The following is a 25,606-nucleotide window of genomic DNA, read 5'->3' as shown; positions in this document are numbered from 1 at the left end:
ATGTAAACATGGAGGTGACCATGGGGACTATTTTGGGTGACTCTGGAGCCAGCGCATGGCTTCGAATCCTGGCTTCATCACTCACCATCTGCGTGACCTCTGGCAGCTCATTTCACCTCTCTGACCTCAGTTTCTTCACCTGTAATATGGGAATAATAACAGCACCTACTCAGAGTTGTGTGACAATTAAATGAGGCTATAAAAAGCACTAAAAACAGTGTATGGCCCATAGCAAGCACTCAGTACATCATTGTATTTTCCCAGTGATTTCCTTCATACGTATTTTTTCCCTAGAAAAATGAGATCATTCCGTATCCATCATTTTATAATGGATCCCTCCCCTCCCCTTACCTTAACTGAATTATTAACATCTTTCCCTAGCATTAGAAATCCTTCTATAGAACATTTTTTTTTTTTTTTTTGCCTCGCTGTGCATGGCTTGTGGGATCTTAGTTTCCCCACCAGGGATCAAACCCGGGCCCTTGGCAGAGAAAGCACAGAGTCCTAACGACTGGACTGCCAGAGAATTCCCTAGAACATCTTTCTTAAGATATCATATGCATATGTAGTATTCCATCTCCTGAAGTGGGATACTTAGGTGTGATTTTTGTTTCCCCACCACCAAACACATTCCTCATCTTTGACCAATTACTGCTTCAGGACAAATTCCTAGGGAATTCGTTGAGTCAAAGGATGTGCAGGCATTTCAGGCTTTTGGCACATAATCATCAAACTGCCCCTAAGAAAAGTTATGAATAGTTTCACTTCTGCCAGCTTAGAAAAGAAGGCCCCATGCTCTCCAGTGCCTTGTCTCCTCTTATCATTTAGAAACATCATTTCCAACTTGACCCAAGAGAAGTGTTGTTTGCTGCCATATTTTGATTTGCAGTCCCAACTCTTCCTAGTGGAACTCAGTTTAGGCATCTGCTCAACCCCATGACTCCTCTGGGTGGCCCTGGACTGGTCATCAACCTCTCTGAACCCAGAAATCTCAGTTATAATTCCCAAATAAACCCTTGGTTTCTTCAATGAGATAATATATGTAAAAATTCAACCCCAAGCCACATTTTTATTATTTAAAATAGGCTGTAGGGATTTCAGAAACAAGGATGGCATTTCAGGAGAGCCCTGTAGGTAACTGTGGTGCACATGGGGAAACTGAGGCCTGGAAAGGAGAAGTCTTCCCAATAAGAAAAAGTCAGAAACATCTAATAGAAAAATGGGTGAAAACACGAATAGGCAACTTAGAGAGGAAACCTAAATGTGTGCTACTAGGCAAAGAGATGTTCAAACTCATTAGTTATCAGGGAAATGCAAGCCAAACAAAGAGGAGAAACCAAGTCACGGACTATCAAACATTAGGAAGTTGGATAACACCAAGTGTTGGTAGGGTGTGGGGAAATGGGACTCTCATGTGGCACTGCTGAGTGTAGACTAAGACCCTGAAACCCAGCGATTCCACTCCTGGACAAATATCCCAGGGCCCTTCCCACAAGGCCGAGGATGTTCACGGCAGCTGTTGTCGGTGGTAGCTGGGAGTAGGAGAAAAACTGAATGCCCCTCACTGGGAGTAAATATGCAAAATAGGGTGAAGGCACATTATGGAACAATTACAATTATGCAACGATTCAAACCAGCTAAGCAGACTGTGAGTCAACGAAGACCTGTGAGCCAAATGTGACACGTCACCTGTTTTTGTACAGCTCGGCTCAAGCTGAGAATGATTTTTACATTTTTAAATGGTGGGGGAAAAAAGAATATGTTGTGACACAGGAGAGTTAGATAAACATTATTATCTCACAAGGCTCCTGTGGGTCAGGAACTTGGGAATGGCTTGACTAACTGGCTCTGGCTTGGGATCTCTCATGAGGTTGCAGTTAAGATGTTGCTGGGGCTGTAGTCGTCTGTAGGTTTGACTGGGGCGGGAGAATCATTCAAAATGGCTCACGTACATGGCTGGTAAGTTGGTAATAACTGTTGGCAGGAGGCCTCAGCTCCTCTTAGACCACTCCATAGGGCTGCTTGAGTGTCCTCACAGCATGGTAGCCGGCTTCCCCTAGAGTGGGTGATCAATGAGACAGAAAGAGGATACTGTGATGTCTTTCATCCCCTAGCCTTGGAATTTGCACAGTTATCCTTGCAATATCCTGTTTGTTGAGTAAGGTCACCTCTATGCAGTGCAAGAGGGGACTGCTCAAAGATATGAATACCAGGAGTTTCTTACTGACTACCAGAGTAAGGAACAGAAGTGATTTATAGTAGATCCTTTTTAATTAAAAAATTAAATTCACATTCACATGAGACAACACTATACATTTGACAAAGCTACACACAAATTCAGAGGTATTTTATTAAACAGAATGGGGGAGGAGGGTAATGGGAGTGGAGGATAGGGATAAAAAGAAATGAATGAATGTGTGAATTAATAAAACCAGAGAGAAGCCTTGCTGGGAACTGAGATGATTAATTCAACTCTCTTTACTCAAGCCCCCATGGTAGCCAACCCCCCCACCAGCAAAAAAAAAAAGGGAGAGAAAGAAAAGTTTCCTTGTCCAAGATCACAAGAACTCAGCCTCCCTCATCAAGTACTGCTCTCTCTGCCTGTCACACCTTATTCAATTCATGGTTGACCTCCAGGGTCTTCAGAGAGCTCCAGTTCCTGGTTAAATAGAGAAGATTTCTGCCTGTGGGAAGGGGTGTGGGGAGCAGCAGAACAAGCCTGGGAAGAAAAGGCCTAGTTATTACCCAAATAGTGGTGCTGGTGGATTGCTCACCCTTCCTGCCAGGGTTCCTCCTTCTCTGGAGACAAAGGGCTCTCAGAGCACAGAGCCCTGTGAACACCCCCAGGTCCAGCCTGTGAGTGGTGGGATAATCGAAACTCTCATTTCTTTAAAAATATATCCTGTGGTTCTAGGCCTTGTGACTTCTTTTATTTTTTTAATCTTCGAAGCTCACCATGCAAGAATTGTTATTTCAAGATGCCCAAAGAACTGAGTTAGATTGTTTTTAACTGTTTTACCTCCCTGTAAGGTCATTCATTCAGCAAATACTTATTGAGCACCTACTATGTGCCAGCATTAAGGATATAGCAGTGAACAAAGCAGGCAAAGCCCCTGTCCTCATGAGGGGTGGGAGTAGTGGGAACAGATGTTAGACAGTAAGCAAATAAAAAATACAACATGTAAACTAAAATGGGTTAAAGAGACAAAAAGTCATTGTGTTATCAGGAAAGCCTTGTATTTGAATCAAGACCTTAAGGGTAAGAAGGAGTCAGCCCAGTGAAAAGCAGTTTTGGAGTAAAAATAGCAGGTGTAAAGGCCCTGAGGTAGGAATAAACTTGTGTTTGAGTTGATTAGGGGGGCAGGCAGGGCTCAGATCAGAGAGGTCCTTGTAGCTCTTTGTCAAAAGAACTTGGGCTTTATTCTGAGTGTGAGATGGAACTGACTCCACCATTATTAGCTACATGACCTTGGGCAAATTATTTCATTCCTCTGAGCTTAGTTTACCTACCTATAAAGTGGATAATATTGGGCTGGCCGAAAAGTTCCTTCGGTTTTTAAGTAAAAATAAGAGACACATTTTTCATTTTCACCAAGAACTTTATTGAATAACATATTCACCATTTTGTTCCACTACCTTCTGCCATTTTTCAGGCAACTTCATAATTCCATCTTCCCAAAACGTTTTATCTTTTTGAGCAAAGAACTGTTCCAGGTGTCTTTTATAGTCTTCCAGGGAACTGAAAATTTTTCCATTAAGAGAATCTTGTAAAGACCGAAATAAATGGAAATCCGAAGGTGCAATGTCTGGTGAATATGGCGGATGAATCAGAACTTCCCAGCCAAGGTGTAACAGTTTTTGCCTGGTCATCGAAGAAACATTCAGTCTTGGGGCTTCCCTGGTGGCGCAGTGGTTGAGAGTCCGCCTGCCGATGCAGGGGACACGCGTTCGTGCCCCGGTCTGGGAAGATCCCACATGCCGCGGAGCGGCTGAGCCCGTGAGCCATGGCCGCTGAGCCTGTCCGTCCGGAGCCTGTGCTCCGCAACGGGAGAGGCCACAACAGTGAGAGGCCCGCGTACAGCAAAAAAAAAAAAAAGAAAAAAAGAAACATTCAGTCTTGTAGTATCCTAATGGAAGATTATGCGTTCTCTGTTGACTAATTCCGGACGCTTTTCGTCAAGTGCTGTTTTCAGTTGGTCTAACTGGGAGCAGTACTTGTTGGAATTAATCGTTTGGTTTTCTGGAAGGAGCTCATAATAGAGGACTCCTTTCCAATCTCACCATATACACAACATCACCATTTTTGAATGAAGATCGGCCTTTGGTGTGGTTGGTGGTGGATCATTTCACTTGCCCGGCGATCTCTTCCATTCCACATTACCGTACAGTATCCACTTTTCATTGCCCGTCACAATTTATTTTAAAAACGGAACATTTTTGTTACGTCTAAGTAGAGAATCCCATGTGGAAATACGGTCAAGAAGGTTTTCTTCGCTTAACTTAGGTGGAACCCAAACATCAAAGCGATTAACGTAACCAGGCTGGTGCAAATGATTTTCAACGCTTGATGTGGATACTCTGAGTATGTCGGCTATCTCCCGCATGGTATAACGTTGATTGTTCTCAATTAATGTCTCGATTTGATCGCTATCAACTTCAACTGGTCTACCCAACTGTGGAGCATGGTCCAGCAAGAAATCTCCAGCAAGAAACTTCAAAAACCACTTCTGACACGTTCGATCAGTCACAGCACCTTCTCCATACACTGCACAAATCTTTTTTTTGTTTCAGTTGCGTTTCTACCTTTCTTGAAATAATAAAGTATAATATGCCAAAAATGTTGCTTTTTTTCTTCCTTATAAGTTTTTTTAAAATGCTGCCACAATATAATCTAGCAAAATTGTTTTTAACGAAGTTAAAGAAACTAAGCCCTACTAGAGTCATCTTGCTGAAACAACTGAACGAACTTTTTGGCCAAACTTTTTTTTACTTTCCTATCACATTTTAAGATTCCCATGAGGAGGGAATCAATTACTGGTATTTGTAGACAATGGGCAGAAAAGATGGCTTCAGTCGATCAGAGTTCCTCCAGTTTTCTGCATCTTCTGCTACTCTGCGGCCCCTTCTACCCTTCCTCCTCCTACTGCTGTGGCACCCTATTTTCCCCAAAGCCCCTTCCTTTATAGCTCTACTTGAGGTCTCCCTCTGTACTGGATTCCCCTCCCACCAGCCCCCATCTTCTCCACCCTCTCCCCGACCCCCTCCCCTCCCTTCAATTTGACCTACAAACACTTCCTGTTTCTAGCCCCGCCCACTTTCTGGGACTTCTCCATCCGCTTCCCCTCTCTTCCCCATCCCCCTCCAAATTACCCTGAGAATTTCTCTAGGACCTCTCACCAAGCTGTTTACCCTTTCTCCTACCTCCCAAGGAAACTATTCTTTAAACTGCCTTCCTCCACTCCCCACCCCCAGAATAGTCTTTCCAAACCGTTCTCCCTCCTCCCAAAGATTACTCTTTAAACGTTATCCCTCTACCACCCTCATTTTCCAAATCGTTCCTTAATTCCCCCCTCAATTCTAAAGTACTTCACTCCTCCAGGACCCGACTCCACCCCACTCTTATCTCGTCTCTCACTCTGCCCACAAATGAAGCTGGATCACTCTCCAGACTGTCTCTTCCTTCCAACCACCCTCCCAATTACCGCTCCCGGCAGCCTCTCCCCCACGACTTAAAATGTCCCCTCGAAGGAACCTCACAGTCCTATACCCAGCTAAGTCTCCTTTTTGATGTTCCCGCTACTTCCTGGGTTCCAGTTCTACCCCACTCTTGCAAGCATCCCGTGCTGGGTTCCCTCCCCACACAGGGAAGAGCCCCTTTCTGCACGTACCTCGAGGTTCCGGCCCGCGCCGCCCCCTTCTCCGTCCTCCGCCCACGCTCGGCCACTCCTTCAGCCCTTCTCCCGCTCTGCCCTGCTCGCTCCCTTCCTTCCCTCCACCTTCTGACTCCACATTGCTCCCTTCTCCAAATTCCCGGCCCTCCTACCAGGGGCCCCTCTGGGTCGCCCTCGCCTCTGCACGGCCCTCCCCATTCCCCTCCCCCTTCCCGGCCTCCCCTGCTCCGTGCCCCTCAGCTCGCCATTCTTCTCCTCGAGCCGCGTGCCCCGCCCAGCCCCAGCTCCCTAGTTTCCCGCTCCCTCGCCCCCATTCCAGGCTCGGCCCTCGCTCCCCGCAGCCTGACCTGCAATGGCGGCCAACAAGCACGGTGCCACGCAGCAACGGGCGACAACCGAACCTCCCGCCGCTGTCGCCGCTCCCGCCAGCACTTACCGGGCAGAGCATCCGAGCACGCGCGCACGTGGGGCCAGGGCAGAGACAGGCGAGCGCCGAGAGTGGCGAGCCGGAGAAGGGGCGTGAGGAGCGGGGATGGATTGGGGGGGAGGGGAGTTCGAGTGGCGGCCAGCTCTACGTTGGTGACCGCCGATTCCCATGTGCTGAGGCCGGTGGGGGCTACTCCGGAGATCCCCGGAGATGGAAGGGGCGATGGAGCCCTCGTGCACGCCTTGGACACACTCTTAGCTCGGCCCCACCAAACGCGCCCGCTCTGCGGGCAGGTTTCTCACCTTGAAGGGAGCCCAGTAAGGGGTGACCATAATGAGAAGCCCACGCACCACACGTAAGAGTAGCCCTTGCTCACCGCAACTAGAGAAAGCCCACACACAGCAACAAAGACCCAACACAGCCAAACACACACCCCGCCCCCACAAAAAAAAGGCAGTAGGGAGGCCAGTGTGACTGGAGTGGAGTAGACAAAGGGCAGAGTGGTGGCAAGTGATTAAAGGGGTGAAGTGGGGATTAAAGTAAATAATGAATGTTAAGCTTTTTGAACCTAGTAGTTGCTCAATAAAGTAAAGCTTTTTTTTTTTTTCTTTAAGAAACTACATTTTGGGCTTCCCTGGTGGCGCAGTGGATAAAAATGGCCTGCCAATGCAGGGGACACAGGTTGCATCCCTGGTCCGGGAAGATCCCACATGCGTGGAGCAACTAAGCCCATGCGCCACAGCTACTGAGCCTGCACTCTAGAGCCCGTGAGCCACAACTACTGAAGCCCGTGCACCTAGAGCCCGTGCTCCGCAACAAGAGAAGCCACCGCAATGAGAAGCCCATGCACCGCAATGAAGAGCAGCCCCGCTCTCTGCAAATAGAGAAAGCCCTCAGGCAGCAACAAAGAGCCAACACAGCCAATAAATAAATAAACATTTTTTAAAAAACCACTACATTTTGTTTTTTAAAATTCTGTGGGGCTTCCCTGGTGGCGCAGTGGTTGAGAGTCTGCCTGCCGATGCAGGGGACACGGGTTCGTGCCCTGGTCCGGGAAGATCCCACATGCCGCGGAGCGGCTGGGCCCGTGAGCCATGGCCACTGAGCCTGCGCGTCCGGAGCCTGTGCTCCGCAGCGGGAGAGGCCACGACAGTGAGAGGCCCGCGTACTGCAAAAAAAAAAAAAAAATTGTGAAATAATCTCAGGTGTACACACAAAAAGGGAAAACAACATAATGAACATCCATTTAACCATGATCTACTCTAATAAATAAAACTCATCAGCTATGGTTGAAGCTTCCTATGCACCTGACCCTATCCCCACCCTCTGCCCCAAACATCACTCACTGAATATAGTGCTGACCATTCCTGTACACAGCTTTATATATTTACTCCATATGCATGTATCCATAAACAATCTCTAGTACTGTTTTTCAGGTTTTAAATATATATATGTATATATACACACATATGCATATTTCTGGTAAAGGATTAATATCCAGAATATATAGAGAACTCCTAAAACTCAATAACAAAACAACAAACAACCTGATTCAAAAATAAGCAAAAGATTTGAATAGACATTTTCCCAAAGAAGTCATATGAACGGCCAATAAGCACATGAAAAGATACTCAACATTACTGATCGTTAGGGAAATGTAAACCAAAACTACAAGATACAACCTCACATCCATTAGGATGGCTACTATCCAAAAGCCAGAAAACAGGGACTTCCCTGGTGGCGCAGTGGTTAAGAATTCACCTGCCAATGCAGGGGACACAGGTTCGATCACTGGTTGGGAAGATCCCACAAGCCGCAGAGCAACTAAGCCCGTGCACCACAACTACTGGGCCTGAGCTCTAGAGCCCATGCGCCTAGAGCCTGTGCTCCGCAACAAGAGAAGCCCACGCACCGCAACGAGAAGCCCGCGCACCGCGACAGAGCATCCAAGAACCAACGCAGCCAAAAAATAAATAAATAAATTTATTTAAAAAAAAAACCCAGAAAACAGTAAGTGTTGACAAGGATGTGAAGAAACTGGAACCCTTGTGCACTGTTAGTAGGAATGTAAAATGGTTCAGTCGCTGTAGAAAGCAGTATGGAAGTTCCTCAAAAAATTAAAAATAGAATTACCATATGAGCCAGCAATTCTATATCCAAAAGAATTAAGAATTATCCAAGACCCTCTTCAGGGTCTTGAAGAGACATTTGTACACCCATGTTCATAGTAGCCTTATTCACAATAGCTAAAACATGGGAGCAACCCAAGTGTCTGATTGATGAATAGATTACCGAAAAGTGGTATATATTGGGTTGGCCAAAAAGTTCCTCTGGGTTTTTCTGTACGGTGTTACAGAAAAGCCCGAAAGAAACTTTTTGACCAATCCAATACACTCCACGGAATATTATTTGGCCTTAAAAAGGAAGGAAATTCTGTAATATGCTATAACATGGATAAAACTTGAAGACATTATTCTAAGTGAAATAAGCAACTCACAAAAAGAAAAATACTGTATGATTTCACTTATATGAGGTATTTAGGGCTTCCCTGGTGGCGCAGTGGTTGAGAATCTGCCTGCTAATGCAGGGGACACGGGTTCGAGCCCTGGTCTGGGAAGATCCCACATGCCGCGGAGCAACTAGGCCCATGAGCCACAACTACTGAGCCTGCGCGTCTGGAGCCTGTGCTCCGCAACAAGAGGCCGCGATAGTGAGAGGCCTGCGCACCGCGATGAAGAGTGACCCCTGCTTGCCACAACTAGAGAAAGCCCTCGCACAGAAACGAAGACCCAACACAGCCCAAAATAAATAAATAAATATATGAGGTATTTAGAGTAGTCAAAATCATAGACAGAAAGTATAATGGTGGTATAATTGACAAGGGCTGGAGAGGGGGAAATGGGGAGTTAATGTTTAAAGAGTATTGTTTATGACAGGAAACTGTCACATGTAGCCCAGTGGTCAAACTTAGTGTCACTAATATAGTACAGGCCTATGTGATGGGCCTCCTGATACGATGTAATCGGAAAAAGATAACATGGCCTATGCAGTATTTACACAAAACTGACTTTCTTGAATCTAATCACAAAGAATAAATAGGCGACAGATTCAGATGGTAGAATCTTCTACAAGACAACTTCCCTGGACTCTTCAAAAATGTCATGAAAGGGGCTTCCCTGGTGGCGCAGTGGTTGAGAGTCCGCCTGCCGATGCAGGGGACACGAGTTCGTGCCCCGGTCCGGGAAGATCCCATATGCCACGGAGCGGCTGGGCCCATGAGCCATGGCCGCTGAGCCTGCGCATCTGGAGCCTGTGCTCCGCAACGGGAGAGGCCACTGTAACAGTGAGAGGCCCGCATACTGCAAAAAAAAAAAAATGTCATGAAAGAAAAAATGAGGTGACCATTGGTCAGGTCCTGGATCACAAACAAAACAGGACAAAACTGGAATAACTGGGGAAATTTAAATATGGAACTGTATATCATTTAATTGTATTTAATTGTATCCATGCTGAGCGTCTTAGGTGTGATAATGGTATTGTGGCTGCGTGTGAGAATGTCCTTGATCTTAGGAGATGCAGGTGAAGTATCTGAGGTGTAAAGTGTCAGGATGTCTGCAAGTAGGTCTAAAACGGTTCAGCCAAAACAAAATAAAATGTGTGTGTAAATAACCTGGCAAATTGGATTGACAGTGAATCCAGATGAAAGATATATGAATGTTTGTTGATTGTACAGTTTTGAAAACGTTTCTGTTGGTTTGAATTTTTTTTGAAGAAAAAGTTGTGGCAAAAAAACCCACTTTGCCCACGGAGGTACTGAGCCCCTCTTGCATTATTTATGACAGTGTTGCCTGAGATTTGCAGGTCTGACCACAGCCGACGCTGACGCTGATCAGCCCTATTGCCAGGTGTTCCAGATCTCTCCCCCTCAGGTGCATCCCTTGTGGATGGAGTATATCGTTATTTAGGTGCTGCGAAAATTCCAGCATCCTTTAAAGGCGCAAAGGGAAAGAAGAAAGAGGAGAGGAAGCCGGCAACAGGCTCACCTGGTGCAAGTTCTGTGGCCTCCTGGGCACCCACTGCGGTGTGGCATCGCCCCCTCGTGGCCACCGGCAGGCACGCGTTGTCCGGGCCGGGAGACGGGCAGCAGGACCCTGCAGCACTCGCTCCTACCAGGACGCGCTCGCGGAGAGTTCCCCGCAAGGGCAGCATCCCCACAACCCCAGCTTGTTCACCTTGGGACCAAACATTTTAAATAACACCAACTACGAGCGGGCAAGGAGCAAAGTCCTATACAGATATTAACTCAATCCTAGCATTAAGTTCCAACAGGTGGGACAATTGTAGCCCCATTTAAAAGAAGTTTGCGCCAGGTCACTCAGAGAGCAAGAAGTATTGACCGTTTTTAGCTGTATAAAAGATACTTGTGTCTCCATTCCTGAAAGATTTTGCTGTATACATACTTCTAGGTTGACAGATATTTTAAGCACAATGAAGATTTCATTCCCCATTCGTATGGCTTCCACAGATGCTATTGGGAAGTCAGATGTTACTTCTTGAAGTTAATTGATCTTTTTCTCTAATTGCTTTTAAGATTTTATTTACCTTTTATATTTTATTGTTTCACCGTGATGTATCTGTTGTGGACTTATTTTTATTTGTGCTCCTTGAGTTTCATTGGGCTTCTTGAATCTGTAGCTTGGTATGTCTTTCATATAGCTTGTTCTGTATTTTCCTTCTGGGAATCTGATTAAATTTATGTTGGGCTTTCTACCCAATGGCTTAAGGTATTTTACTTTGTCTTCTATACTTTCCATCTCATTGTCTCTGTGCAATAATAGTTTCTGGACAATTTCTTCTCACCGATATTCCAGTTCATTCTCTCTTCTTTTATGTTTAATTTGCTGTCTAAACAGACAGCTGTTGTTTTTTTAAATTAGCTTTTTTTTTTTTTGCGGTACGCGGGCCTCCCACCGCTGCGGCCTCTCCCGCTGCGGGACGCGCAGGCCCAGCGGCCACAGCCCACGGGCCCAGCCGCTCCGCGGCACGTGGGATCCTCCCGGACCGGGGCATGAACCCGCGTCCCCTGCATCGGCAGGCAGACTCCCAACCACTGCGCCACCAGGGAAGCCCTAAATTAGCTTTTTTTTTTAAAAAAAAAAAAAACAATCTATTTGGTTATTTTTTCTAAACTGCTAGGCCAATTTTTAAAGCTTGTTTTTTGTAGATATTTTCAACCTTGTCTTTTATCTCTTTAAAAATACTAAGAATTGCTATTTTATACTCTTTCTCTGATAATTCCAGAAGTGTTTGGGTCTGTGTTTGTTGTCTATTAATTCTGCATGTTCTTTCACGATTTCTTATGTCCTTGTGTATCTAGTTATCTTTGAGAATGTGCTGGAAGTTACTAAAAATGAAGTGTGTGTGTGAATACTTTGATGTCTACGATGATAATACCTTTCTCTAAGGATCATTTCCATTTGCTTTTGTCAGACACCCGGGCACACCACTAGGTCAATGTTATAGAGTTTGAAGGCTGAGGATCTCTACACCTCCAAGACAACCTGAATTTGGGAGACATGTCTATGCCAGGGCTTATCTCCTGTTTAACATTTTCTTGAGCATGTCTTCATTTGGGGTCCCAGTTCAAATGTGGGGTGATTATTCAGACTCCCAGCTTTCAACACTTTTACATTTGTACCCCTTATACTGCAAGTCCACCAACTTTACTGCTGGCTTTCACAGGTGTCTCTTTCCACCAGCAAATGCCTTCAGGCAAAAGCAGCTTTGAGTGTTGGGATTATGACTTAGTCTCTTGCTTCTCCTAGAGTCTGATCCTTAATTCTTCACTCTCCTGTTAGCTCTTTGCAATGCTTTTTTCAACGTTTCATCCAGCTTAAGTTATTTTCCATGGAAGAGTTGGTCCTAATTACCTAGACTACCATTACCATGAGTGTAACCCTTCACTCAAGGCTTCATTATTCTCCCTCCAGCCTAGCTGCACAGGACGCTTCCTGTACCGAGGAAGAGAGCAGACGGGAGGAGAGAGGAAAAGGAGATGGTGTTTCTGGTTTTATGACCGTGTTTCGGGGGAGTAGAAACTTACAGCCCCTCAGGAAAAGCCAAACTTTTTTTTCAGAGAGGGGAGCTATTGTTACCTTAAGTTTCCCCACTTACCTAGACTACCTCATATGATTCAACGTCTCCCCAAACTGTCCAGCAGATCACTGATAGGAGATGGCAGTTTCCGGCCACTAGGCAGAGCCGGGGTGGGGGAGAGAGCGCAAGGCCCCGGTCTGGCGTGTTCTAGCCATGGGGCGTGGGTGGTTGGTGGCGGCCACGGGAGGAGCGTAGCCTGGCCCCGGGAGCAGAGTGCAGGGCAAATACCTCGCGCGCGCTCAAGCTCTTGCCTCCTCTTCACTTTCTCAAGACGGAGCGAACACCAAGCGGCACGCATTCGCCTCTGCGCATGTCGAAAATGACTATAACATGCGCCAGGGCCACGTTCCTCGCCCACGAGCGCCCCAGTCAGCGGCGGAATACGTCAAACCAGGAGTCGAAGCGCACCACCGCCAAGGCTTTCGGGAAATGTAGTCTGCAGCCGCGCAGCGCCTGGAGACCTGGGAGGCTGCTCCCTTTGCAAGCGGGTGGCCCGCACTAGGTGGACTACACTCCCTACCCAGCACTCCTACAGTGTTAGGGGACGCAAGTGCGCTTCTTTTTTTATTTTTGGCCCGGAGGCATGCGGGATCTTAGTTCCGCCACCAGGGATGGAACCCCTGTCCCTTGCAGTGGAAGCGTGGTCTTAACCACTGGACCCACAGGGAAGTCCAAGTGGGCTTCCTTTGACACCTCTTTAAAAGGCACACCCAGATTTTCTATTATTAAGTCTAAATTTGGTGGTATAAACCTAATCTGTCTGGTGTCACCATTTTAAACGGCTTTCTCGCCCTCGCCAGGCTATCAAATCCCCTTTAGGAGCTCATAACCTGAGAAAAAGCAATTTTGTGCTTACTTACAGTTATTAAAACTTAGTCGAGACCAGTTCAAAACTCGAAATTCATACCTGATTCTTAGATGCCCGCATGCCCAGCCCGCATGGGTCAGGTGAGGGATAAGAAGGAAGGTGCCGGTCCACTGTGTTAGTCCTGTTGGGCCCAGGGCCGGTGGCCTGCCCCAGCAGGCGGCCTCCTCACAGGAAGATGCGCGCCAGTCTGTGGGCTGTGTGCAGCTTCATCCCAGCCCACTATATTCATTCAGAGAGGGGTAGCCTAGTTCTGCCCTCACCTCCAACCCCTCTCCAGGTGGGTCACCCGCTAGTTTGGTGGGGCAGCCCCTGGGACACAGAGCCATTGCTCCTGCCCACCCTCTGACGTCTTTCCTCCGGGGAGCTCAGGCGTAGGATAAACATATCTCCCAGTTTGTCAGCACAGTCCCAGCTTCCCGTCTGGTTAGCTCCCCCTTGAGAATGAGCTCAATGGTCCTGGTTTAGCTGATCAGTAATACATATGGTCACCCCACCCAGGATCCACTGAAATCCTGTCTTGTGACCTCTGACGGCAAAGAAATCGGAGAGAGTGGGCCTGTCCTTTTTTTCCAAGGCACAGCACAAAGGCGGACGCTCAGAGGCCTTCACATTCTGCTGGTGGGGTTACTCCACCAGAACACCCCTCCATTCAGAAATCTCCAGACAGTTGCAGGCACCTGTCTGTTACATTCCTCCCCACCTCCTTACCACCGAATACCCACTCTTCAGGCGCATGTGCAAGCTCTCCTAAGAACTCGGAGTAGTAGCCCTGAAGTGGGCTTGTGGTTTTGCTGGAGATAAAGACAGCAAGCTCCAGTGATGTCAGATGCCCCCAATATCTCCAGCCATTCTCTTGGTGCCTGATTCCCCCAGCCCTGTGGGGAGGGCCAAGGGACTCACCCTACCACCACAAGGATCCTCTCCTCTGGATCTGACCCTGTTGCACGGTTATATGTCAGTGGGGGCCTAGGAATGAGAGGTTGTGAATTTCTGACTTCCTAGTGAATCCTGTGGGAGCATGTGCCCAGTTCTTGTGGTACCCTTTAGAATGTAGGGGAATATGACTTTTTTCATCTTTCAGGCTTTATCAGCAATTCTAAGCCAACAGAAAAGTCCATGCCAAAACTCTGTGACAACTCTTAACTTCTGAAAATGAGTATTAAAATTCAAGAACAATTGGTAATTGCTAGTTTCTTAAAGCACATGGTAAAACAAAACCTCCATTAATTACTACAACTAATACTTATCTGGTCATAGCAGAATAAAATACCATCTTTATATCAGGTCCAAATTTCTTGGCTCCTTTATCCATTAAAATGTTTGTCCAAAAAAAAAAGTGTTTTTCCAAAATTACAGGGCTTTCCCTACAATTTGCTAGCAAAAATTGGTTCTTTCCTTCCACCAACTCCTGCCGATAATCACCTATGTTGCTTATCTACAGGAAGCCCTCTGTGCCCCTGCCCTCCCCTTCTTTTTAATTATTCCCTCAAATGGCATTTCTAGAGAGGGGAACTACTTTGATTTTGACAGTACCAAGACTGACACTTTCTTGGGCTTGGATCAGACTTCTCACCCTTGGGAGCATGAATGCCCATCATTCCTTCTCCTAAATGCTTCAGACATGCTGGATGTACAGGTCAGACAGGCTCATGGTACCGAGGGGAACTAGGGAAGTGGCTTTGTATGAGAAGGGACCAGGTAAGAGCAGGGAGGCAGACTAACTGTAAAAGAGTTTAACATTCACAGAGACACATACAACAAATATGCATCAGCCTCTTTTAACAAATATTAATAATTTGACAGATTTTCTTTTTTATTAAAAAAATTTGTCTTCTTTTATCCCTTCCCAACCCTTTCCCCACTAGCTACTGAGGAAACCACCACTCTGAAGCTGGTATTTTAATACTTTCCTACTTTTACTTCATATGAGTTGATAAAAAAAATAGGTGATATGGATTTTTAAAAGTTTTATCACACTGTATGTAATCCCTCTGCAACTTTATTTTCAATTGTTTTCAATGTTAGCCTTGTTAGTAACATGTACACTCAGTTCAACCATTCATTAAACATTTGAGTATCTCCTGTACTGGGTACAGGGGACTGAACAAGATATGCAAGTTGTTGTTCTCAATCATCAAGCTACTCACTTGCTTTTTTTTTTTTTTTCGGTACGCGGGCCTCTCACTGTTGTGGCCTCTCCCGTTGCGGAGCACAGGCTCTGGATGCGCAGGCTCCGCAGCATGTGGGATCTTCCTGGACCGGGGCATGAACCCATGTCCCCTGCATCAGCAGGCAGACTCTCAACCACTGCGCCACCAGGGAAGCCCCTCACTTGCTATTTTTATACTTTTCTGTAAATATGTTGTGCTTCAATAAAATTTACACCCCCCAAAATCTCTACTCTCACAGAGCTTACCTTCTTGAGAAGGACATACAATAAACAAGTAAATGTCAGGTGGTGGTAGGTATTATGGAGAAAATGAAGCTGGGAAGGGAGGTGGAGCATGCCATGCAGGGGGATTGCTTTTTTTTTTTGGCCACGCCAAGGGGCTTGTGGGATCTTAGTTCCCTGACCAAGGATTGAACCTGCGCCCTTGGCAGTGAAAACCCTGAGTCCTAACCACTGAACCACCAGGGAATTCCCGGGGATTGCTATTTCAATAGGGTAGTCAAAGAAGGGTTCACTGAACAAAGATCTGCAGGAGGTGAGGAACCAAACCAGGTGACATCTAGAAGAAGAGGATTCCAGGAAGAGTCAATAGCAAATGCAAAGCGTCTGAAGTGGAAGCTTGCCGTGGGTGTTTAAGTTACTGCAGAGAGTTTGGTGGAGCCGTAGTACAGTGATCAAGAAAGAAGACGAGTGGTGAGTCAGACAGATAATACAGGAGGGTGGCAGGTGGTGGCAGTACTGCATAGGGCTTTTACTTTAGTCTTTATTCGTGGAGAGCTATTTGAGGGCTTTGAGAAGATGAGTGACACAATCTTAGACTTTTACAGTGTCACTCTGTGCTGAACTTCGAACATAGAGAGACACGGGTGGAAGCAGGGAAACCAACTAGGAGGCTATTTATTGCAAATACCTGGACCGTAGATGATGATGGTGACTTGGCCTAGGATGGTAGAGGCAACAAGAAATGGCCATCCACATATATCCTGCAAGTTGGCAGACAGAACTTACTGAACCTTGGACGTGGGGTGTGAAAGAAAGGTATCAAGAATGGTTCCCCAGTTTGGGACTTGAGCAACTGGAAGGATGGGGTTGCCTTTTCCCAGACGGGAGGGCTGAGGTAGGAACATGCTTATGATGAGGGTGGGAAGGGGAGATCATGAGTTAGTTCATTTTTGGACATATTAAATTTGAGATGTCTGTTAGAAATCCAAGTGGAGGTGTCAAGTAGGCAGTTGGTTATGAGTATGGAATCTTGGGCCGGAGATAAAATTTTCAAGCAGGTATTTAAAGTCTTGCGAGTAGACGAGAGCCCCAATGAGGGTGACTGTAGAAAAAGAAGAGAGATCCAAAGATGGAGCCCTAGAAGAATTCCTATTTCTAGAGCAAGGGATGATATAGAACTTGGGAGAAGTAGCTGTCAATAAAGTATAAGGAAATCTAGGTGTGATAACCTGGAAGCCAAGGATGAGGAAGTGATCAACTGTACCAAATAATGCTGACAGGTCAAGTAAAAGGACTGAAAAGGGCTTCCCTGGTGGCGCAGTTGTTGAGAGTCCGCCTGCCGATGTGGGGGACACGGGTTCGTGCCTCGGTCCGGGAAGATCCCACATGCCGCGGAGCGGCTGGGCCCGTGAGCCATGGCCGCTGAGCCTGCACGTCCGGAGTCTGTGCTCCGCAACGGGATAGGCCACGGCAGTGAGACCCCGCGTACCGCAAAAAAAAAAAAAAAAAAAAAAAAGGACTGAAAAAATACGACTGGATTTAGCCACATGGAGTCCATCAGTGACCCTCTGACAAAAGCAGAAACAAAGACCTAATTGGAGGGGGTGCAAGAGAGACTGGAAGGAGAGGAATTGGAGACAATGAGTATTAGACACCTCTATTGAGGAATATTCCTATTAAGTAGGGAATGAAGTGGCAGGTGGAGGGGGATGCAGTGTGTGTGTGTGTGTGTGTGTGTGTGTGTGTGTGTGTGTGTGTGTGTGTGTGTGTGTGTGTGTGTGTGTGTGTAATATTTGAATATATTTACAAATATAGATTTAAGATGAGAAAAATCACGTTATTATGCTGATAGGAAAAATTCAGTAGACAAGAAAAAAAAGATGCAGGAAAGAGGACAACTGTAGGAATGATGTTCTAGTTTATGAACAGGATCTAATACACCAGAGAGAAGCTGGTCTTAGATAAGAGAACAAAGTGTCAACCACAGTAGCAGGAAAGAAAGGAAGAGCACAGGGACAAGATGCACGTAGGTGAGTAGTTACCTTCTGGTTGCTTTTATTTTCCTGTTACCTAGGAAACAAGGTCACCAGCTGAGTAAGGACTGGGGTGAAGTGCTGGAGGTTGAGAAGACAGAAGCTATACAACAGTACCTTAGGAGACTGGGACAACGACTGGACTAGGGAAACAAATGCCTGAGGTTAGCAGTCAGGGATTTAAAGTGGGACTAGTCACTGTGGCTCTGTTTCCTGCAGCCACATTTAGCTGCATGGGTACAGGAGCGGAATAGGCGAGTTAGAATGTTTTTTTGTTTCCAGATACTCTGGTTCCTTTACTGAAGTACTGTATTATATTAAGAATATGCCACGGTTTATTAACCCATTCACTTACTGTCAGACATTTATGTTGTGTCCATATATTTACTATTTCAAACACTGCTGCAATAATCATCCTTGTACATGTCTTTGTGCTCACATGGGAGTACTTCTACTCTACCACATAGATCTAGAAGTGGAATCAATGGGTCATCAAGTGTGCTTAACTTCAATTTTACTGGATATTACCAAATTACTCCCCCAAATGATTATACTAATTAACCCTCTCACTAGCAGTGTATAAAGTTCTCATTTTCCTCCTGCCAGACTTCTAACTAAATTTTTTGCCAGCCTAATGGATATGAAATAGTATCTCACTGTTTTGCAGTATTCTGATTTCAAGATTGAACATCTTTTCATTCTGAAAAACTAGCCTTCTTTCTCTATCAACACATCTCCACTATACTGCTAACAAGACTATATTAAGTACCTATTGTGTGCCTGGCATTGTGATAATCAAGGGAACAAAAAATGTTAGCAAAATAGATGTGGACTCTGCCTTCCTGGCACTCACAATCTACTGTGGGGTGGGGAGAAAACAAATAATCAAAAATACAAATTGTGGTAAGGTGAAGGACATTAACAATAATCCATGAAAATTTAAAAGCAGACCAATTTAGCCAGGCAGTCATTAAAACCTTCCCTGATGTGACATTTGCATTTTTAACAGGTAGGAATTAACTATTTCAGTATTTATAAAAGCCCACTGCAGCTATAAAGAACCAAGCATCACCAGCATCAATATGCCTAATAACTGCAGAATTGTTTTATTATCCATGCTGGCACAGAGAAGTGCTAGATGCTCTGGCAGACATAGTGCCTACCTTGGGGCCCTTCCCCACATACACCCAGGCACCAGGAGTAGGACACTGGTTTTCTCGTTTCCCTTTTGCAATTTTGAAGCTATTACTCCTGCACTATTGTAACTAGTTTATTCTTGCATGAATCTCACACCTGGTTATACTTACCTATACATGCTGACCCAGTAATCCCATTTTGGATATTTATCTCACTCTGGATATTTTAAGAAAAAATTCTATAGAAAAAAAAAGTGAGGGTGCTTAAAAAGGTGAAAGTATTCAATGTCATTATAAAACCAATGCCCCAAACTATTCAAATATTATTGCAACAGTAGGGAGTTTGTTAATGGGATCATGAGACTGTGTAGCAACATGAAAAATATTTGTAAGAAAGTTTTTTATTTAAGTATGAGACAAGATTTTATCTACAGTCTAGGCAAATGCAAATAACTTATATATTAAAGTGTGAGGGTGTGGGTGAATCTGGGGGATTTAATTTACTGAAACAGTCAAGAAAAACATTCCAAGGCCCTTCATCATTTTGCTTCCACTTGGTCTCCCGTCTAACCTATCACCATATCCCTTCATCCATTCACCCCCAAACGACACTGTGTTACATGCATCTCTTTGAACATAGCATGGCTCTGGAGACATGAAATTTAGAGGTTAAGAGCTCTGCCTTTGCAGCCAGGCAGTTCTGGGTTCCAAGTCTGAATCTGCCATGGGCAGTACTTTACTTCTCTGGGTTTTTCTCCCCATTATAAAACAAAGATATAATACATGCATTGTTTCTTTAATGCAAGCAACAGAAATATAAGAAAGGGGGACTCATTCAACTGATAGTGGGGAGCCCACTGAATCCCAGAAGAGCTTCAGAAATTGAGCCCAGTCCAAGGACCTCAGGAATGAGAAATGAGAACACAATCATGGCGGCTGCAACCTCTCCTGCTACAACAGACCTCCCCGCTCTGGTAAGGAATCAGGCTCCAGGCAACTTTAGGCCTTCACCTTACCAGCCTAGCAACCTCAAATTAAAGTATCCTTGCTAAGTCTATTTTGAAAAAATTCTGTCAAAGGACTCTGATTGGCTCAATTGTTCCTGGAACTATCATTGAGCCCCAGGATGTCCTGACTTGTGTTCCTGTGGTCAGTACAGCAGGGATTGTTACAAGAGGAAGAGTGGGGAAAAAGTTGGGCAAAGACAAGACACCACAAGACCTATTAGGGGACCTGTAAGGATTAAATGAAATGATGGCTATATAGTACTTAGCACAATGTCTTTCAAGTAGTAAGCAATCAATAAATGCTATTAACTCACCTGGCTGTGATGAGTTTAGCAGTTAATCCCTCTTCCTTGATGCACCACTCTTTAATCTTAGCCAAGTTCTGAAAATGGAAAAAGACAAACTGACTCCCATTCAACTAAGAAGGCTATTTATTGAAATAATACAACAATGTTACAAGGATGTATTTCATATGGCCTAGAAGCTGGGTGTTCATTAAGTGCATGGTGCATGGTTGCTGGGACTAGAGAATCCTCTGCTCAATTAGCCATACATACATCCTGGGCGCCCTCCCTGCCAATGATGATATGCTGAGATTCAGAGACTGGTTGGATCTAGGCCAGGCTGCACACACAAACCAGTGGTCTCCTTTAGGTCTTCTGGAACTAAGTCTTTATAAACTTCCACAACAGCTGCGTAGCACTCAACTGGTTACAATTCATGCCATTCTTGCAAACAGTCCACTATGGGGATCCCCAAACAATCAACAGAAAAATGAGTTCCTGATAGGCATCCTAGCCAATCAGTAGAGGAGGTTCCGAGTAGAATTGCCCATTGTCAAACTATGTATCAGACAACACAGGCACAGTCTTGGCATTGTGGCGTATGCTAAGCGTGGAACATCATAAACAAGGTATTTTTGAATGGTTAAAGTCTTGGAAGGGCAGATCTGCTATAGAGCATCCCATCTTGCTCCACATATGACAAACTCACTGGGCTGGACTTCCCACATTTCAGGCCCCAGGCACATTTTTCCAGCAGAGAATTACAAAGGATGTTTGGGAGCTGCCTCATGTTGTCCAGAATGAGACAAAAATGATGGATCCTCCCACCTGGCATGCAAAGAAGCCAGTAGGAAAGGTTCACCATCAACACCACCCCATATCACTCCTCCCCAGGATTCATCATTAGGGCAGGAACATTTGCTTATCTTGGGGGGAACAGAGGCTCTTTCATGAAAAGGGTCAATTTCTACAGTTGCTTCCAAATTTCTCTGCACTACTGGTGCCAATGAACGAACAAAGATTCTGGAAATTCCTTTAGAATAGGCCATGGGAGGCTTTAGGGGATATTAAGGATTAGAGTGGGCTATTGAAGCTTACCTCACGCTTTACTGATGGAAAGTCACCACAGAGCCATAAAAGTTAATTTTTTAATGGTGAAAATTTCCTTGGCACACAAAATGACCCACTACATGATGATTGCCTAAACTGATTTAAAGGCAAATTTTATGGCAATGGATAATTGGATTTATACTTCTCTACAGTAAAATTAATTTGAGGAATTTTTTTTTTTTTTTTGCGGTACACGGGCCTCTCACTGCTGTGGCCTCTCCCGTCGCAGGGCACAGGCTCCGGACGCTCAGGCTCAGCAGCCATGGCTCACGGGCCCAGCCGCTCCGCGGCATGTGGGATCTTCCTGGACCGGGGCACAGAACCCGTGTCTCCTGCATCGGCAGGCGGACTCTCAACCACTGCGCCACCAGGGAAGCCCAATTTGGGGAACTTTTTTTCTCTTAGTTCTGTGTTGTTTTCCCATTGATCAATACAGGAAGCTTGGGGCAGTGCTTTTTCATGGGAGGATCATGAAAAGCACAGTAGGAAGACTTATTAATTCTATGAAACTGACATACCTTAGCTGAAGTATGATATTGGGAAAAGAAAAAAAGTCATTAGTAGTTCAACTATTTACAATTTCTGTTAACATTTTGGTTTGTAAGCTTCCAACAAGCTGCTTTAAATAAGTGTGTGACAAATTTGCATATGTCTTGCTGCCTCTTATGCTTTTATGAATTCCCAAAGTATTCAACTCCTGAGCGTTCATTAAATATTTGTGCATCTGATTTATTTTAAAACTTATTTTAAAGCCCTGAATTCCAAAATATCTTTTCAGTGGCAAGACTATGAGGCCAAAGATCCAGGAGACCTGCATTTTCCACCCAGCTTTGCTGCTATAAACTGTATCATGCTGTGCAACCACTTCACATCTTTGGCTTTCAGTTTCTTCATCTGTACAATGAAGCGGTTAGACCAGCTGATCTAATTCTTTGAATGGTGAATTCCTGGAGGTGAAACTGGTTTCCATGGTAAATTTAACATAAGAGCTGCAGTTGAATGCAGCTGTCAAGCAATTTAAAAATGAGTTTTGGTAACTACCATGGGAGTTTTATTTATTTTTTTAAAAAGCTGTAAACAGTGAGAGTTACAAGTTAAATTGTTGAAAGTTGGTGATCTCCTGCAAACACATATTCAAAAAATTTACAAAGTCCAATATATAGGCATACCATTTCTAACAGGCTATATGTTTGTAGTTGTTTTTACACACGTCTGTAATCAGATCTGAGAATGTGGCTTTTATTTATTCTTTTCCTTTTTTTTTTTTTTTCTCTTATTTGGCTGCACCACATGGCATGCAGGATCTTCACCGACTAGGGATCGAACCTGTGCCCCTGCAGTTGGAAGCGTGGAGTCTTATAACCACTGGACCACCAGGGAAGTCCCAGAGAATGTGGCTTTTATTAAAAAAAACACTGTCTACTAGCACAGAGTTTTCTCCACACAAAATGTGCACACATACACACACACAATTCATTACATTCTCAAGCTTTCTCTCCAGTAAGAATCCTCTGATACTGAATAAGAACAATATTTTAGCTAAAGCTTTTGGCACATTCCCTAATGTCAAGGTTCCTAGAGTTTATTTCGTGTATGAATTCTCTGATGTTTAGTAAGAGCTGAGCTTCGACTGAAGTTTTTCCCACATTCCTTACAAGCGTAGGGTTTTTCTCCAGTATGGATTCTCTGATGATCATGCAGATTAGTTTTCTTTCGGAAAGCTCGCCCACATTCATTACATTCATAGGGTTTTTCTCCGGTATGAGTTCTCTCATGCTGAATGAGAGATGAACTCTGACTGAAGGCTTTACCACAGTCGATACATTCATAGGGTTTCTCTCCAGTGTGGGTTCTCTCATGTTGAGTCAGTGATGAGCGTCGACTGAAGGCTTCTCCACATTCATTACATTCATAGGGTTTTTCTCCAGTATGAATTCTGTGATGCTCTATGAAACTCGTACTCCTTTTGAAAGCTTTCCCACATACATTACATTGATAGGGTTTCTCGCCAGGGTGAGAAATAGATTGTTGACTAAAGGCCTGCTCACAATCATAGGGGTTTTCTCTAGTGTGGATCCTCTGATGGTCAGAGAAGTCTGTAATGTGACTGAAGTCTTCCCCACAGTCATTGCAATGATAGGATTTCACTTCAGTGAGAGTGTTTTCATCTTGAGTAAGAGATGAGCTCTTGAAATCTATGCTGTAGTTACTGCTTTGGTAAGGTTTGCCTCTCTTATGAATCCTCATATGTTTATAAAGGGATGGGCTCTGACCAAAAGCCCTCCCACATATGCTACATTCAAAAGGTTTCTCTCCTGTGTGAGTCCTCTCATGCTGGACAAGGGAAGAACACCGACTAAAGGCTTTCCCACATTCCTTACATTGGAAGGGTTTCTCTCCACTATGTGTGACCTCGTGCTGAGTGAGGGATGTGCCATGCCTAAATGACCTACCACACAAATTACATCGATATGGTTTCTCTCCAGTGTGAATTCTCTGGTGTTGAACAAGGGAGGAGCTGCGCTGGAAGGCTTTCCCACAGAGACTACACTGATAGGGTTTCTCTCCAGTATGAGCATTCTCATGCTGACCAAGGGATGAGCTATGCCTGAAGGCCTTCCCACACACATTACATTCAAAGGGTTTCTCCCCAGTGTGAATTCTCTGATGCTCAGTAAGTTGTGTCTTCCAGAGGAAGGTTTTCCCACAGTCAGTACATTCATGGTGTTTCTTTCCAGGATAAATTCCCTGATCTGTACCGTTGGGGAAAGTTCCATCTCCTTTATGAGTTTTCTCATGTTTAGTCAGTGATGACCTATGAATAAAGGCTTTTCTACATTTATTACATTTATAAGGTTTCTTTTTTGCAAGGATATTATTCTGACTGAGTAAGTCTGAATTATGTCCCAAATTGCTCCCAAGTGTATCACATTCATGAGACCTTGGAGGAATGTTCAGTTGTGTAACCAGGTCTGTGTTCAATCTAGAATTTTCAACAAATTTATTTTGCTCACAAGCTTCCTCTGGTGTGATTATTTTCTTCTGGGTGGATGCATCTGGCCCCAAATGTCTCTTCCAGTTTTCCTTGTGCCTCTCTAACTGGCCATTAACATCCCAAGTGTCTTCTAACGTGGTACATGAGGGATCATCTGTGCTAAGGGATACTTCAGATATGCTCTGCTGCAGATTTGAAGATTTGGCTTCAGGCCTGGTCCTCCAGTCTGAAAGAAATCCAAAGTGCAAAAGTCCCCTATTCACTCCTGTTAAAACAAACTGCTACAGGAATGAGGAAGTGAAAGAGATATGTTATACATCACTCTGTTTTGAAATTAGTCCTGTAGCTTCAGGAGAAGACCCAAAATGGAGAAAGGAAGAGTAGAGAGAGGTGACAATGCAGACTGCAGATCCAGAGAGAAGAATAAGTCCAGAATGAGGAAGCCCATGTAGGAGGGCTTGTTAGGGAGTAGGGAACAGGTGAGCAACATAGAGTTAGGCACAGATACAAATGGAATAGGATCATGGTCTGTCTTGCAGAGTCCTATCTGCTATCCATGCCTCCCGTCCATTTTACAAACTGCCATGGAATCTATCTTCCTAATACATTCATTTCATAATTTCTTTAAAGTCACCTCTGAGGCTTCACATCTTCAAACCCTGCAGAGAAAATCTGCAGCCAGTGATCTAACTGAAATGATTCTTTGACATAACCCGAGATCAAGGGCTATACTTCCCAAAGAGGAAAAAAAGTACTTTTTCAGGAGGCAAATCATCCTTGCCCTTACACACGCAGCTGTGATTTTAGTCTATTTGAGTTCTGATTCTACATTAATCACCTCTCTTAACCAAAACAATTTATTTTAATCTGCCTAAAAACCGATCTCTAAACCTCTGTTTAACATCAGAATACTAATAGCAGAAAATTAATTAATGTCTAGGTTCTAAGAAAGGTAATCTTTTAAAAACTAAGGGGAGGGAGGTTTCTGGAATGATGGAGATGTTCCATATCAACAGAAGTTTCAGTTGGATGGGAGAATGCACTTGTCAAAATCAAATGGATGGTACATATATAAGAGGTATATATTTCACTGTATATAATATTTTCTAAAAAAAAAGAACTATGAACAAATATTGAACTCTAGCCAATGATATACATGCTGAAGCATGTAGGGGTGAAATGTACTCATGTCTGCAACTCACTAGGAAATGCATCAAAGGTAAGACAGATTAATAGATAGACAGACAAAGAGATATGACGAAGTGATAAAGCAAATATAACAACATGTTAACAACTATAGCACCATG

General features: G+C 44.6%; 2 protein-coding genes across 13 annotated transcripts in view; both read right to left on the bottom strand.

The window, feature by feature from the left end:
- CDH3 (cadherin 3) overlaps positions 1–12,989 on the bottom strand; it is a 108,026-nt gene extending 95,037 nt beyond the window's left edge. For 3 of the 6 annotated variants that reach the window (XM_060289517.1, XM_060289520.1, XM_030863547.2), the window contains exons 1-3: positions 6,239–6,341; positions 1,953–2,056; positions 86–139 (exon numbers count right to left, since the gene is read on the bottom strand). In XM_060289517.1, the coding sequence (XP_060145500.1) occupies positions 86–111 (26 nt within the window). In that variant the 5' untranslated portion in view covers positions 112–139; positions 1,953–2,056; positions 6,239–6,341. Of the gene's footprint in view, positions 1–85; positions 140–1,952; positions 2,057–6,238; positions 6,342–12,492 lie in introns of those variants that run through there. The other 3 variants (XM_060289518.1, XM_060289519.1, XM_030863550.3) reach the window with 2 other exon arrangements.
- A 4,584-nt stretch (positions 12,990–17,573) lies between these two features.
- Positions 17,574–25,606, bottom strand: part of ZFP90 (ZFP90 zinc finger protein) — a 152,896-nt gene continuing 144,863 nt past the window's right edge. For 6 of the 7 annotated variants that reach the window (XM_060289524.1, XM_070044315.1, XM_060289525.1 and 3 more), the window contains one exon: positions 22,542–24,525. In XM_060289524.1, coding sequence (XP_060145507.1) covers positions 22,880–24,525 — 1,646 coding nt within the window. In that variant the 3' untranslated portion in view covers positions 22,542–22,879. Of the gene's footprint in view, positions 19,143–20,224; positions 20,293–22,541; positions 24,526–25,606 lie in introns of those variants that run through there. The other variant, XM_070044316.1, reaches the window with a different exon arrangement.

This window comes from Globicephala melas, chromosome 19, assembly GCF_963455315.2.
Source record: "Globicephala melas chromosome 19, mGloMel1.2, whole genome shotgun sequence".
Classification (NCBI taxonomy): domain Eukaryota; kingdom Metazoa; phylum Chordata; class Mammalia; order Artiodactyla; family Delphinidae; genus Globicephala; species Globicephala melas.
Note: the sequence above shows the minus strand (reverse complement) of the source record. Positions and strands in the feature narration are given on the sequence as shown.